This window comes from Furipterus horrens, unplaced genomic scaffold (genome assembly GCF_987537825.1).
Source record: "Furipterus horrens unplaced genomic scaffold, mFurHor1.1.pri manual_scaffold_2, whole genome shotgun sequence".
Classification (NCBI taxonomy): Eukaryota; Metazoa; Chordata; class Mammalia; order Chiroptera; family Furipteridae; genus Furipterus; species Furipterus horrens.
This window is the reverse complement of record NW_028327172.1, coordinates 105,601,865-105,617,495: the sequence shown is the minus strand read 5'-3', so window position 1 is coordinate 105,617,495 and position 15,631 is coordinate 105,601,865. Positions and strand designations below refer to the sequence as shown.

At 39.6% G+C, this 15,631-nt stretch overlaps 1 protein-coding gene across 5 annotated transcripts in view; it reads left to right on the top strand.

Annotated features, from left to right (window-relative positions):
• The window catches only part of LOC150019245 (broad substrate specificity ATP-binding cassette transporter ABCG2), a 172,310-nt gene that overhangs the window by 116,267 nt on the left and 40,412 nt on the right, over positions 1 to 15,631 (top strand). For all 5 annotated transcript variants that reach the window (XM_090266286.1, XM_090266288.1, XM_090266285.1 and 2 more), the window contains exons 2-6: positions 2,508 to 2,729; positions 11,204 to 11,263; positions 11,858 to 11,972; positions 12,540 to 12,692; positions 14,699 to 14,856. In XM_090266286.1, coding sequence (XP_090122412.1) covers positions 2,527 to 2,729; positions 11,204 to 11,263; positions 11,858 to 11,972; positions 12,540 to 12,692; positions 14,699 to 14,856 — 689 coding nt within the window. In that variant the 5' untranslated portion in view covers positions 2,508 to 2,526. The remainder of the gene's footprint in view (positions 1 to 2,507; positions 2,730 to 11,203; positions 11,264 to 11,857; positions 11,973 to 12,539; positions 12,693 to 14,698; positions 14,857 to 15,631) is intronic.

The window sequence follows — 15,631 nt, the reverse complement described above, 5'->3', positions numbered from 1 at the left end:
GCAAACAGGTATTGGGAATCTGGGTGGACAGGGATGCAAAAGAAGGCCTCTTTAAAGTCTGAAACTGTATAGCACTGAGTGGATTCTGGTACTTGAGTAAGTATGGTGTACGCCTTGGCTATAAGATGCAGGGGAACAACAGTCTTGTTAACTAGTCATAAATCCTGGACCAATCTGTACTCCCCTGTTGGTTTAAGAGCAGGGAGGATTGGAGTATTGCAGGGGGATTGACAGGGTACTATCAGCCTGTGTGTTACAGATTTCTCTATGATGGGCTGCAGACCCTCTAGGGCCTCCCGTTTGATAGGATACTGTTTTCTGTGGTGATAGGCTGTCCCAAGCTTTAAGTGAATATGAACTGGTTGGGCAGTCTTAGCTTTTCCGGGAAGTCCAGAGTCCCAAACTAGGAGAACTACTTTCTTTTTAAAATTTATTTATTTATTTATTTACTTCTATCTACTTTTAAAGATAAAGGAAGGGAGGGAGAAAGAGAAGGAGAGAAACATCAATTTCTGAAAGATACATCGATGGGTTGTCTCACACACACCCGACTGGGGAACCTGGACCACAAATCCAGGCATGCGCGCTGACTAGGAATCAAAATGGCGACCTTTTTGTTCACAGGCCAGTGCTCAGTCCACTGAGCAACACAAGCCAGGGCCTTTTTGTAACTTCCTTATGTTTATATTTAATTCTAAGTCTTCCTAGAATTTAAATATGTTCTCCCATTAAATAAATGATTGTGTCATCTCAAACAATTTTGAAGTCTATCTTAGCTGATTGAAGTAGCATTATAAAGTGATAGAAAGTCTGGACCTATAAATTCAGAGAAATTTTTCTTGTTCCTAACTGCTTGGCTAAGCCTTTTTTGGTAATACCTATGTCATAAACTCCAAAATATCAAAAACAATAATAAAGGGTGAAGGTGATCATGTAGTCTGTCTCCGATATTGAATCATATCATAATATGCTTTTCAATCTAGACAAATTTAATTCCTACTCATCTTTTTCCTGTTTCACGAGTTTTGAGTAATTTTCATACTCTTCCTATTTACTAATTAGATATTTAATTGATATCTACTTGGAGTTTATGTATTCAGAGTTGTGTCTGCCTCCATGATAGGAGTTTCAATGTTTATCTTATAGTGATATGGACTCATCATTAGAAACTGAGCTGTTTATTGCAGGGCAGTTTAAAGTGGACTTGTTCTTTTTAAAATGTTAATAATATATCTTATTGTATATATTGGTATGACCTTGGCTGGTTTGGCTCAGTGGATTGAGCGTCGGCCTGCGAGCTAAGTGTCGCTGGTTCGATCTTCCAGTCAGGGCACATCAGAGAAGGAAAACTCTGACTCCAAAAAACCTCCGCTGCCTTGCGGCATACCTCTTCAGGGGAAAGGCTAAGGGAGTAAACCCCGACAGAAAATCCGGAGCCGGAGTCCCTAAGGCGGTTTGACGTTGTAGTCAACACCGGCAACTCCTGCGGCGCACCTGAAGCCAAGCTGTATTGACTCCGTCTTTCCCTTGGACCCTTCAGCTGCGAAGAGAGGGGGGGTCTGCTGCATGGGCAACAGCAGACCCTCCATATCACCCTGCCCAGGCTCTGTAGCTTCATCGCAAGATGTCGATTCAACACGGGAGGAGACAGATACCGTGTCAGTCCCGAGTCGGACTGCACAACCATTCTCGGCGGTGCAGATAGACTCTTAAGAAGCTACACCATCTTCTCTCGAGGCTCTGTAGCTTCAGCTTCACTGGAGAGTGCAGAGAGACTCTTAAGAAGCTACACCATCGTCTCTCGAGACGGACGGCTGCCGACGACGATATATTGGTATATACAAAATATTTTTACTCAAACATGTAATCAATATAAAAATGACTAAGGAGCCCTGGCTAGTGTGGCTCAGTGGATTGAGTGCCAGCCTGTGAGTCAAAGGGTTGCTACTTTGATTCCTAGTCAGGGCACATGCCTGGGTTGCAGGCCAGGTCTCCAATTGGGGGCACACAAGAGGCAACCACACACTGTCTCTCTCCTTCTTTGTCTCCCTCCCTTCCCCTCTCTCTAAAAATAAATAAGTAAAATCTTAAATAAAATGACTAATGAGGTGTGTTACATTCTTTTTAGAAGACTTAGATCTCTATTTTTTTTTTTGCTGTTTTTTAATTGATATATAATTTATGCATAATGTTAGTTTCAGGTGTACAACATAAAGATTCAATAATTGTATAAATTGTAAATGACCACAGTGATAAGACTAGTTAACATCCTTCACCACACAGTTACAGTTACGTTTTTTCTTCTCATAATCAGAACTTTTAAGATCTACTCAAATATATAATACAGTATTATTAACTATACTTACCAGGCTATACATTACAGCCACAAGAATTTTTATTTTATAACTGAACGTTTATAATACACTTATGTTTTAAGTGTTCTGCCAGCTAGTGTATACAATCTCATTTTCTGGACTATCATCTTACTGTTGCTTTTCCCTCTACAGAAAGGCAGAACCTCTCCAGATGTCTTCCGGGAATGACCAAGTTTTTATCTCAATGTCGCAAAGAAACATCAATGGCCTCCCAGGGATGACCCCCAATGACCAGAAGGCATGTACTGAAGGAGCCGTGTTAAGTTTTCATAACATCTGCTATCGAGTAAAAGTCAAGAGTGGCTTTCTACTTGGTCGGAAAACAGTTGGGAAAGACATACTGATGGATGTCAAGTATGTGCATAAACTTTTATTTAAAGAGCTTTATTGATATACAGTGAACTTAATAGGTTTTGCCTGTTTTACAAGTACAGGTGCATGGACATTTGTGCACATGTCTGTACAGATACACAGACACATACTTTCATTTCTTTTGGCTCAGCTGGGAGTGAAATGGTTGGATCAAATGTTAGGTATAAGCGTAATTTTTAAAAGAATGGCCAGACTGTTTTTAAAGTGGTTATACCATGGATATCAATTTTTGCTTGAGAAACAATAATTCATGTGTCATTTAGCTTTTCCCGGGAAAGTCCTGTGGTTTGTGGAAAGAGGGCTGTGTGACTTACAACTTCCTGATTGTGGGAATACCATTGTAATCTCTGAGCTTCCGTTTTCTAATTTGTGAAATAAAAGATCTGTCCTGTGCTTTATGAGCCAGACCCTTTAGGTACTTCTGTACTTTGTGTTCATAAAGCAAGAGTCAGGAGGTTGAAAGACAATATTGTGAAAGTTTTCAAATAAACTTGTTTTACATGAGTGGCCTGTTTATATATTTGTTTATCATCTGTAACAATTTACCTAGTGCTTTTTTCCATTATACAGGCAGACAGAAACTAATTAAATATAAGAAAACTCTAGCTCAGATTAAGTTTATGCAGTGAAAGTCCAAGGTTATAGAATTTAGGACCCAAATCAAACAAAACTATGATTATCATTTTCTTCCTCCAGCAACGAACTCCTCATGTAGTGGTGGGGTGGGCAGTAGAGTGAGGAGGGCAGTGAGAACAGAACCGACTTGGGAACCACATCTCTCTGTTCTTTCACAGATGATAGCCATTTGGATTGTTCCTGTTTTTCTCATATCTAGAGAGCTGAGCCTGATCCTTCCTCTCTGCCGGGGGAGGAGTGCATCTAGACACCATGGCCTATGCGTTTTGTTTAGTTAATTTCTTTGTTTGATAGGAGAAATAATATTCCTAGATAAAGCAAGTACTTTTTCTAGCTCTCTGAGACTGGAGGGGTGACTATAAGAGCTTTCACTGGGTATTGTCTCTAATCTATATAGAGTCTATGGGATTGTGGTCTTCTCTGTCGGTAGCAGCCAACTGCTCCCAGAAGGCTAGGAAATGACAAGCGTGTGGGTGGGGAAGAAATGACTGGGACCTGAGATGATGGGATGGTGGTCACATCCGGGGTTCTGTGGAATTAGATGGAACTTGCTTCATGCAGCAACACATACTGTCATACCTGCCTCCTTGTTTCCCTCTTGCATTGGTTAAGAAACACTGACTAGGAAAATAAAGAGAGAAATGGTAAACGCAAAATTTTATCTTTTGTTAAATGCCCGGATAGATTTGACTGACCTTTTTGAAAGCTGTCAAGGTTTTGTGGAACATATCAATCAAGAAAATGTTGGTCACCTCAGGCTTTATGCTAAGTGGAAGGTAACAAATAATTTGAATATGTGCAGGGTGACTTGATTTAAAATGCATATGGTGTGAAAGTATGTTTTCCTTGCTTATGTTTTAAAGCTAGTAGATTAGTAACTCAATATACTAAAATTGTCATATGCTCAAGGCTTCATAATGTTTTTAGGTTTAGTGGTGTACATTCCAGCAATAGATGAGTTCATCTTTGTGTACATTTCTGCATTCGTGAAAACTGCCAAATCATTTTAAAATAATTTTTTATTTTTAATTGAATTGACATACACTATTAGTTTCAGATGGATAACATAATAATTAGACATTTAAATACCTTAGTACATGATCACCCCACTAAGTCTTGTAGGACACCAGTGTTGTCTTGCTCACTCATATGTCTGGTTTAGGCATCAATGAGAAAGGTCATTCCTGATTATATTCCAAAAAAGTTGATGAGTATCATGATTTTTGTTTTTCCTCTGGACATTTTGTAATCTCGTTTATAGAACTAAGTAATTAGAACCAGATGGCCTTGTGAGGGGAAGAAGATAAAATATGACTATGAGAATTCAAAAAGGTCAGATTTTACTACCTTATGAAAAATCACTCTGTTATGCTTAGTTTGTGCCCATACCTAGCATTTCAGCTTTTCCTCACCAATGCTGAAGACCTATGGGAAAAAAATGGTCTATTTCAGTAGATGTGTGAATATCCTATAATCTTCAGGGAACTTAAAAATAAATCTATTTGGAGATTTCTTAAGTTAATAATTTATTTTGAAATAATTTCAAACTTGTGGAAACATAATCATCTTATTCCACCTGTAAACATTTCACTGCATTTGCTAGTCATCTTATCTCTGTATAGAACCTATTGGCATTAGTGTTTTTCTGAACCATTTGAGAGCTGTCCATATTGTGTTCTATTATACCTCAACTTGTCTGGTGTATATTTTTCAGAAATAAGGACCCTCTCCTATATAACCACTCAGTCATTGTCTGGGAGTGGTACAGGGGATGCAAAGTCTCATAAGAGGTGCAGCGGTGGGTCCTAGGGGGCCATTGGTCACCATGCTCTTCACATAGTAGACTGACCATCACATCATGTCTCAGTCTCATCCAACCAGGTATCTTCCTGTCTCGCGCTAGGTGATGCTCATCTTTTTATTTTTTAAATATACTTTATTGATTATGCTGTTACAGTTGTCCCAATTTCTTTTCCCTTTGTTCCCCTCTACCCAGTGACCCCCCCCCTCCAGTTGTCCCCCACTTAGTCCATGCCCATTGGTTGTACATAGAGGTCTTCTTAACATTTTCTTATCTACTCCACTCCCTCCTACTATGCTTCTTAATTCCTGTACCATCTCCCTCCCTTTCCCTGCTTTCCCCTCCCTGCAGACCTCTCCCCATAATGTTCCCCATACCTATAATTCTTTTCCCACTCTCATTGCCTACTTAGTTTGCCTTTGTTTCAATTCCCTAGCTTTTGTTTTTGGTGGTTGTGATACAGTTTTCATTTTAATGTTCATAGTTTTGATCCTCTTTCTCCTAAACAAGTCCCTTTAACATTTCATATAACAGTGGTTTGGATCTGATGAACTCCTTCAGTTTTACTTTGTCCTGGAAGCACTTCCTCTGCCCTTCTATTCTGAATGACAGCTTCACTGGATAGAGTAATCGTGGTTGTAGGTTTTTGCTTTTCATTACTTTGAGTATTTCTTGCCAGTCCCTTCTTGCCTGCAGAGTTTCTTTTGAGAAATCAGCTGAGAGTCTTATTGGGACTCCTTTGTACATAATTTTCTTCTACTCTCTTGATGATTTTAAGATTCTCTCTTGATCCTTAATTTTTGACATTTTGATTATAATGTGTTCTGATGTGGTTCTCCCTGGGTCCAGTTTTTTTGGAACTCTCTGTGCTACCTGGACCTATAAGTCTATTTCCTTCCCCAAGTTAAGGAAGTTCTGCTTCATTATTTTTTCACATAATTTTTGAATTTCTAGTTCTTCTTCTTCACCTTCTAGCAACCCTATGATTCAGATGTCGGCCTGCTTATAGCTGTCCCATAGGTTTCTGAGCCTCTCCTCATTTTCCTCACCTTTCATTTCCTCTTTCTGCACTGGTTGACTGTTTGTTCCTTCCCTATGTTCTGATTTGTTGATTTGATCCCTGGTTTTCTTTCCCTCACCACTAGTTTTGTATGTGTTTTCATTCATTTCAGCAGGACTAGCCTTCGTTTCTTTCCCATCTTGTTTAAGATCTGCTGTTAGGTCTGTAAGCATTCTTATAACCAAAGCTCTGAACTGTGCCTCAGAAAGATTTCCTATCTGCTGCTTCGTTAGATTAGATATTTGCTATGTGGTCAGCTGCGTCACCAGGATCTCTATCATGATCTATGCCATCCTGACAGTTTTGTGTTTACCTTTGCTTCCTGGGTGGGGCTGTCACACCTCCTACGCTATAGGGGTCAGAACCCTGTGCACTCGTCACAACCCAACGACCCTTCTCACCACGCTGTGGTGTTTTCTGTGGGGGTGAGGGTCCAAGATGGATTCCTGCTGTTCACTCTCTGCTGAGAGACCGGGAGCTTCCTCCTTCGTCCCCACCCCCTCCGGGCCTCACAGTCCAAGGCAATGGGTGTCTGCCTTCCCCAACATTGGAGTCACAAGCTGATGGGTCTGGTGTGCAGCCAGGGGTGCTCCCCAGGTGCTTCTCACCTCCTTTTGTCCCACAACCATCGCTGCTGCTACCCCCGCCAGCACAGATTGACCTCTCCTCCCCAGCTTCGCCCCCTCCTGCCCATTCTAATGAGCACCACTTGTTTATAACTTCATACATTAGACTTCCATTTACTTTCTGGAACTTCTGTTATTTCTGGTTTTGTGGTAGTTGTATTCCTTCTTAGTTGTAGAGGGAGATGATGCGTGTCAGTGTAGGCCTCCATCTTGGCCAGAAGTTGACGCTCATCTTGATGATATGGTCAGGTTGGTGTCTGCCAGCTTTCACCACACGTCACCATTTCCCCCTTTGTAATTAATAAATATTATTGGGAGAGTTGCCCTGACATTATTCCAAACCCTATTCTTCATAAAATCTGAACCCACCAACTTTAGTTCCCATTGATGTCTCCTGCTTGAATCAGAAATAAATATCACTATAAAAGCTACCAAAGTGTGATTTCTGTTTCCATTCATCTCTTCAATACGGAATGGTTTGAATTCTACTAAAAGAAAAAGGTTTCATCTGTCACTTTTCATTTATATCACTATAGAGTCATAGATTTACATTTTATTCAGCAGCATTCAATTTTAATGCAGTATCATTATTTATTTTGATACTCCTATTGCTCCCAATTTGGTCAGTGGGAGACCTTTTAAGATAGATTTTTTTTTTAAACTCATCCTTTCATTTCTTGAGTATTCTTTTTGGCACAGCATAAGTTCCAGACTCACTGTGTACTCACTTTGTCTCAGACCTGTAATGAGCTGATGTTCCTTTCTGTGGAGTGTTGTATTTATAAACCAAGATCTGAGTGTCTGGAATGTTCATTGTTATTGGGATGTCATAGCTCCTGGGCCTTCTAAGTGGATAGATGTAGGGACATATGTACATATACATGTATACACACATCTAAACCTTTTTATATCTGTGTATATAGATTAAAACCTGTTAAGTTCCAATTTTGATTTAATACTCCAGGATTATTTCCACATTTCCATGTTTTTAAAACATCTTCTCAAAAAATTAAAAACTGCCCTTGCTGGTATGGCTCAGTGGATTTGAGTGCTGGCCTGTGAACCAAAAGGTCACCAGTTTGATTTCTGGGTAGGGCACATACCTGGGTTGCGGACCAGGTTCCCAGTTGGGGGCGTGCGAGAGGCAACAGGCCAATATACCTCTCACACATCAATGTTTCTTTTTTCCCTCCCTTTTACTCACTCTAAAAATAAAATATTTTAAATAAGGGAAAAATACCTGGTTTTTGTTATTCTAATATTATTATTACTGATTTGCTCAATTAGTTTTCTTATTCCTTAATATAGGCAACCTGCCCACACTCCAGCTGTGTCCTCTCTTCCTCCTGCTTCCCTTTGTGGCCTGTGATCTTGGGTTCTGGCCATCACTGCTCCTCCACCCAGCATGCCCATTACCTCTACACAAAGGACGGAAGAGAAAGTCTAATAGAAATGACTGATGTATTATTTGAACATGATTTATGTAAGCGTGTAACTTTCTTTTCAGTCAGGCTATGCCTATTTTCTGTAAGTTTTTTGTACTTCTTAATACTTGATTTTATTGAAAACATTTGATCTTCCTGTAATTGTCATTTATTGAAATGTAGAGACACATTTATTCACCAAATTTAAATGTCTGCTAAGAGCCTGACCTTGTGCAAGATTCTAGTGATAGAGGTATGCCCCCTGTTATCAGCAATCTTCTAGTCTAAGGAGTAGGGGCAGAATTCAGACAACTCACACACTTCACTGTGTTGTTCTACTGTGATAGAGGGGCTAAATGACATGGAAGACCCTAACCCTAAGCTGGAGGGCCAGTGGTGTGGGAGAGAGAAAGTAAAGACTCTGTGTGAGTGTGTGTGTGTGTGTGTGTGTGTGTGTGTGCATGGCAGGATAGGGAAAGACAATGTTCAAACTACGGGGATGACATTAACTTCTCACCTATTAAATGAGATTTACCATTATTCACTAAAATGTAATAGAATACACAAGAATCCTGTAACTAGATTTCATTTTATATATTTAGTATTTGTTATAGATCACTGTGCTGCATACTGTGGGGGGAGGGGTTGATGAAAGAAGATGACACAGTTCTTGTTGGCAAGGATTGGCAATATAGTGAGGGAGAATTTCATGTATGTAAATGCTATAAAGCAATGAATAAGGATGGTGATGAGTTTTGAGGGAGGGTGGGCTGGGTCAGCTTTTTCTGGAAAGGTTATGATAATGAATATTTTCATCATTATGACCCACACATCTGTGTTGTAATTACTCAACTCTGTCATTGTATCAGTCAAGCAGCTATAGACATAAATAGGTACGTGTGGCTCTATTCTAATAACACTGTTTTCGAAAACAGAAAACATGACCACCTGTAGTTTGCTGATCCCTAGACTTGAATGTAAAGTCCATGAGAGCTAGAATTTTTATTCTCAACTCTGACACATGTCCTAAAAGAAGGTTTTGTACACATGTAGTAGACACTGAGTAACTGTGTTGAGTGAACGGAGGGAGAATTAGCCACTGCTGCACACTGCACTCTTTTAGTCATGGTTGTCCGTTATTGTTGTCTGTAATCCGAGGGTTTAGTGCCAAATGAAGCCCCAGGGACCTGTAATATACTTTGTCTTAGACGGCTCACATTCAGTATTGGGTGAATCATTAAGGGATTCGGGGTCTTTTTCTCAGTAGATATTTTTAAAACCTGGAAAGGTTTTCTGGCAATGAAGCCTTAGTGAATAACAAGCTTATCTCTGGTCATTTTAGAAACAGTTACTAAGTAGCATTACTGCAGAAGGTACATTAAGAGCTATAGAAAAATGCACTTTGAAAGTTGACCCAACCATTAGCATGTCTTATTGCATCAGAGAAAAAGGCCACTGAAAGAATAAGATATTTTTCTGTTTTACAGCTTGTGTCTGATTCACCTAACTCATTGTACTTCTCCAGAGTTTCAGTGAGAGGTGCCTCAGTTACTGAGCAGAGTAGAAGGTACATTTCACCCCAGCAACCAGGCAGAATTTTACACTTGTGACAGTTCCAGCACCTCAGGCAGCAAATGCTGAGTCCTCTGGACTGAAGCACCGTGTACAGCTGCACTGAGAAGTTTATCACTCACGACTGTTGTATAATCATAGTATTTGCCTCTGTGAAAGTTGTTATCTGGGAATGAAAGAGCCTTCTGCTTTGCACCTTCCACTGGAATAGATACTGTATTTTCTGGGGAATAAATTTTGATTTACCTACCAATTCCACAGCAAACGGGCTTAGACGTCAGGGTCCTAAAAGGGCTTCATCAGCCCTTTACTGCATCATTGTGCCTGTGTAACTGCGGGGACCTGCGGGGCGCTCTCCTTACTACACTGCATTCTCCTTACTGTTCTAGTGGTTACCTTCAGGGTAAAATTTACACTATGTTTTTGAGTTCTTCTTCAGTCTCAGCAGATTTACTCTGCCGTTTTCTTTTTTTTTTTTTCCTTTCCTTTTCTTTTCTTTTTTTTTTTTTTATGCCTTCTTGCTTTCTGTTTGAATATTCTCTACCCTCAAACATCTACATCCTTTGTTTGGAACATGCAGTGTCTACAGCACATCTGTATATCCTTAAAGGTCATTCCCAATAGAACATAGCATCTCTCACTTCTAAACTGGGAATTTTCCAGTCTACTTGTCTGAAACTTTGCAAGGAAGAAAGTGATGCATTTGGAGGGCATATGTTTTACTTTTACAGTTGGATTAAGAATTTTTTCAGGGTTTAAGAACTAGTGAGGTTTTCTTTTTAGTATCTGTGGTGTGTTTTTCTAGCCATTGAATTTCACTTCAGGTATATTGCTTCTCGGTCTGACTAGATTTGAGCAATGAGAGCAGTAATCCTGATGATTCTAGAAATCCATTGACTACTTAATTATGTAGAACCTGAATAGGTAGCAAATGAGGTGATTTGAAATAATTATCAACAAACACTACTCAAGACCTGTCATGCACTTCACATTGTGATAACAGAATAAGTGTAACAGATGTTTTTCCAGAATCTTTTACTTCAAGGAGCCTTGCAACTTTGTGTGTCCTTTTCCAAAAAGTCTAAGTGGTTTAGAGAATAACAGAAAGGAATTTAGAGGAACCTGAGCCATTTTTCATGCAGGGGGTGAACAGTCATGACATCCTTTGTATAATAGATATTTATTGTCAGTTTGGTTTCTTTTTCCTTTAGAAGTTGGGTTGTGCTGGTTTTCTGACAAATTTCATCAACTTTAATTGAGTGTCTTAAATGCAGACCCTAAGTTTTTAGAACCAGGTTTCAACTGAACCAGTAAGTCAGCTTTTTCTACATTGACAGTGGGATCATGAGACCTGGCCTCAACGCCATTTTGGGACCCACAGGTGGAGGCAAATCTTCGTGAGTATAACAGGATCAGTAAGCTTTTCCTTTGCAGCTTTAATGTGCTTTTAAAGATCACTTTTACGAGGGCAGGTATTAGTTGAATATTTGCTGCCTATCTAGTCTGGTTCTAGGTGCTATGGGTCACATGCCATTATGCCAGCTGTGGTTCTGTCCTGAGGAGCAAGAAGTCTTATTAGGTCAGTTTTACTAACAGGATTGTACAGGTGATTGACATACAGCTGTCAGCCATGCTTTATGATAATAGGGAGGAAAATAAGGGGATAGCATTGAAAGTGGGGAGATGGAGCTGAATATATAAGGGAAGGCTTGCCTGCGTTGGGACCCCAAAGGTCAGAGAGCTTGGAGGGCTATTTGAGGGGAGAGTGTGCTGGACTCACCAACAGTGCTTTGTTTTCATGTGCTTGGCCTTTACTAGAGCATAGAGGTTGTTGAGGATTAAGGAAGTTGAGGATTAAGATATATAATTATAGTTGAACCAAAGAATTTCTTGATCAGTTAATTTTTAACTTGAGCAGAATTTGGATTCAGAGTAGCTGAGAGATATAACCTGAGTTGGAGAAAAACAACAACATACATGTCCTTTCATAGGTTGTTAGATATCTTAGCTGCAAGGAAAGATCCACGGGGATTATCTGGAGATGTTTTGGTAAATGGAGCGCCTCGACCTGCCAACTTCAAATGTAACTCAGGTTACGTGGTACAGGTAAGTATTCCTGGCTTCCATTTTAGATTTCTCCTGTTTCTGTCTTGGCTATAGTTCAGTATCTGCCATAAATTACATGACATTAACATAGAACCAACTTTTTTTCCTACCAGTTTAGCTTTCTATAATCTCCCATAAGATGTAGAATAGTGTTAAATGAAAAGGCAGAGAGATTCTAGAAAATGAACCTTATAAGAACAATGACATCAATTCTATTTATCATATTTCTAAAAGATATTACTATTTTAGTTTTTTCCTTACCTTAAACTCTCTCCTTCCCTTATCTTAAAAAAGTAGTTTGGAAATCTTTGTGTAAAGAAGCTTGGAAATATCTGCTAATGGTAATCATAATTACCTATATTCTATTCAGTACAGATAGAGAATAAGAATTCTTCCATCAGCTATTCAGATTGGAGTTATTTGTGTAATTTGTTTAATTACAATTTCATCATTAGCTAGAACATTCTCTTGGCTATGTTATTTTTGTGGATTAAGTTATATGACCTAAAGAGTGACGTTACTAGGAAGGACCTGATCTGTCTTGTTAAAATGCCATTTTGCCTTAAGGATGATGTTGTGATGGGAACTCTGACCGTGAGAGAAAACTTGCAGTTCTCAGCCGCTCTTCGCCTTCCATCAACTATGACGAATCATGAAAAAAATGAACGGATAGATGTGGTAATTCAAGAATTAGGTCTGGCAAAAGTGGCAGACTCCAAGGTAATGTGGGAACAGCGGCGGTACAATGCCAGCCAATAGGACCTCCCTGTGTGGACAGTGTTACTCTTATTCAAAGTTCTCTATAATGGGTGTGGTCAAAAGTGGCTGCTTTCAAAAAGGATGATAAAAGTGACTGGTTACATAACATTAAGGTGAAGATTAACTAGGAAAAAAACCTTAAAAATGTCTGAGCCTGGAAGTGAAGGATGACAGTGTGGGCTACCATGATGTAAAAGTGTTCTTTGCACACAGACCAGGTGCCCCTTCCGTGTGATTACAGCTCTTGCTCCTTCCCCGCACTAATTGTCTCGTTCGGTATCTGTTCACTAACTTTCTTGCTTTCTGTTTTCTCTTTCCTCTTTTAGCTGTTCTTCCTCTCTTCCTCCAGGGGACTTTGTTGCTTTGGAGGTATATTTTTGGAATTCATATATTACGAAAATCCCAGGGTTCTTGTTCCATATGTTCCTTTTGCTGTAATTTGGCTTCCAAAATTATTTTCAATAAAATTAGTGTGTATTTCTAATTTGTGTAGCATCCACATTGTTTTCCTATAGCCTTTCTTACAGCACCTTGTCTTCCACCCCTCCCTTCCTGTCTTCCTCTCTCCCTTCTACCAATGCTACTTACAGACTGTCATGTGCTGGGCTTCCTTAGGTTTTATAGCTACAGCTGTGGGCAAGAGAGACAAAGTAACTCCCTATGTGGGCTGTGCGGGATCAAGAAAAGAACTGAGATGAGTGAATGAACTTCATTTACAGTTGATGAATAGACATTGAAGATACTTTTGCTGGGAAGACATTTGAAGCTTTGGGTGTAGGTGTGCTTTTCAGGTTGTAATGGCTTTAGTTTAACCCACTATGATATCCCTTACTTAGAGGTAATAAAAATGGGGGTTTCTGCTGGCTGCTCCTTCATATGATGCTTTCTTTCTTTCTTTTTCTTTTTTTAAACCAGGTCCCCCCGTGCAAAGGGCTTTTTGTTTAAAGGATTTTTATTTTAATTTAATTTTATTTATTTGTTTTCAGAGAGAGGGGAAAGGAGAAAGAGAGGGAGAGAATCATCAATGTGTGGTTGCCTCTCACACGCCCCCAACTGGGGACCTGGTGTGCAACCCCCAAGCATGTGCCCTGACTGGGAATTGAACCAGCAACACTTGGTTCGCAGGCCAACGCTCAATCCACTGACCCACAGCAGCCAGGGCTATATGATGCTTTCTGACAGTCTTTTATGTAAAGTGTATTTTGTTGTATTTTATGTGGATGAATAAGTCTGATCTGCTATCATTTACCACTTATTTTTGTTTAATGAGTGAATGGGTTTCCTTTGCTGAGTCACTTTTTATTTGATTTTGTTTTTCCAGTAAGGTTGTTTCCATTCTTTACCTTTAGGCAGTCATTGCCTGAGTTCCTTGCATGGGTTTCCAGGGAAAATAAGCTGAAGGCAATTCTTGACTTCCTAGAATTTATTTCTCTGATTGACTGAAACAATACATTAAAAAATGTTTTACTTGTTATGAAATTTTCGACATTAAGAGAAATGCAGAGAGAATAGTCTGATTACTACAGTAATGACATAGTTGTAGTATAATTAATGTACTGGTATGATTCCTAATAACATCTGCCTAGATTTCCTAGTTGTTACATGGTATTCAATAATGTCTCCTGTCTTTATCTCTCTTTTTGGACTGTGATTTCACTATGTCAGGGCCATGTCTTTAAGTTCTAACTTCTGATCTTAAAATGAAATATTTGGATTGATAAGGAACATATAGAACTGTTTAAAGTATGGGTTTCATACCAGGCTTAACCACTTACCAGGTCTAAACTGAGCCTCAGTTTAATTTAAGAGAGACCTACTTGTTCTCCCAGATACTCACCTATTTGTTGTTCAGAATAAATGAAGACATGAAATAAAATGTCTTTTACTGGGTTAGCACATGTTAGGAACTCAACAAACAATAGTGGCTTTGGTTGTTGTTGTTAATAATGATAATATTTGTGTGTTAGGTTGGAACTCAGTTTACCCGTGGTGTGTCCGGAGGAGAAAGAAAAAGGACTAGTATCGGAATGGAGCTTATTACCAATCCATCCATCTTGTTCCTGGATGAGCCCACAACTGGCTTAGACTCAAGCACAGCAAATGCTGTCCTCTCGCTCCTGAAGAGGTAAATGCTATGGGGACATGGTTCTTGCCTCCATGCAATATCTGATGGCCTTCTATGTGCCAGGTATTAATCTTGGTTCAGGGGAATTCAGCAATGAGGAGAACACACACAAATTTCTTCCTTCTCATTTTGGAGGGAAATAGTCAATTAACAAGTATAAGTGTTTCATGAAGAATGAAGCAGGATAAAAGTATAGGGAAGACCGATGTGGTGGGATGGGAGGTGCCATATTACCTAGCACAATAGTCAGGGAACACCTCAGTGATGTGCCTTTTGAACTTTGAACAAGACCTGGATATCTGCGGGAAGAGATTTTCAGTTGAAGGGAACAGCCAGTGGCCCTGAAGCAGACCATGCCTAACGTGGTTGTAACTAGAGGTCAGAGGGTCTAGAACCCAGTGACCTAAGATGAGTGCTTAACATAGTACCACAGACTGGGCAACTTAAGCAACAGAAATTCATTTTTCACAGCCTTGTAGACCAGGCATCCAAGATCAAGGTGTTAGGATGGTTTCTTCTAGGCCTTTGTCTTCACTTCATATTCCCTCAGTATGAGTCCTGATTACATCTTCTTGTAAGAACACTAGTCTTTATTGGATTAAGGCTCACCCATATGAACTTCTTTAGCCTTAATTACCTCTTTAAAGATTCTGTCTCTAAATAGTCACATTCATAGGTACTGAGGCTTAGGAATTTAACATATGAATTTTGGGGGGAGACACAATTCAGTCCTTAACAGTTAGAATAGGACATGAGATGGAACTGAGTGGAGTAA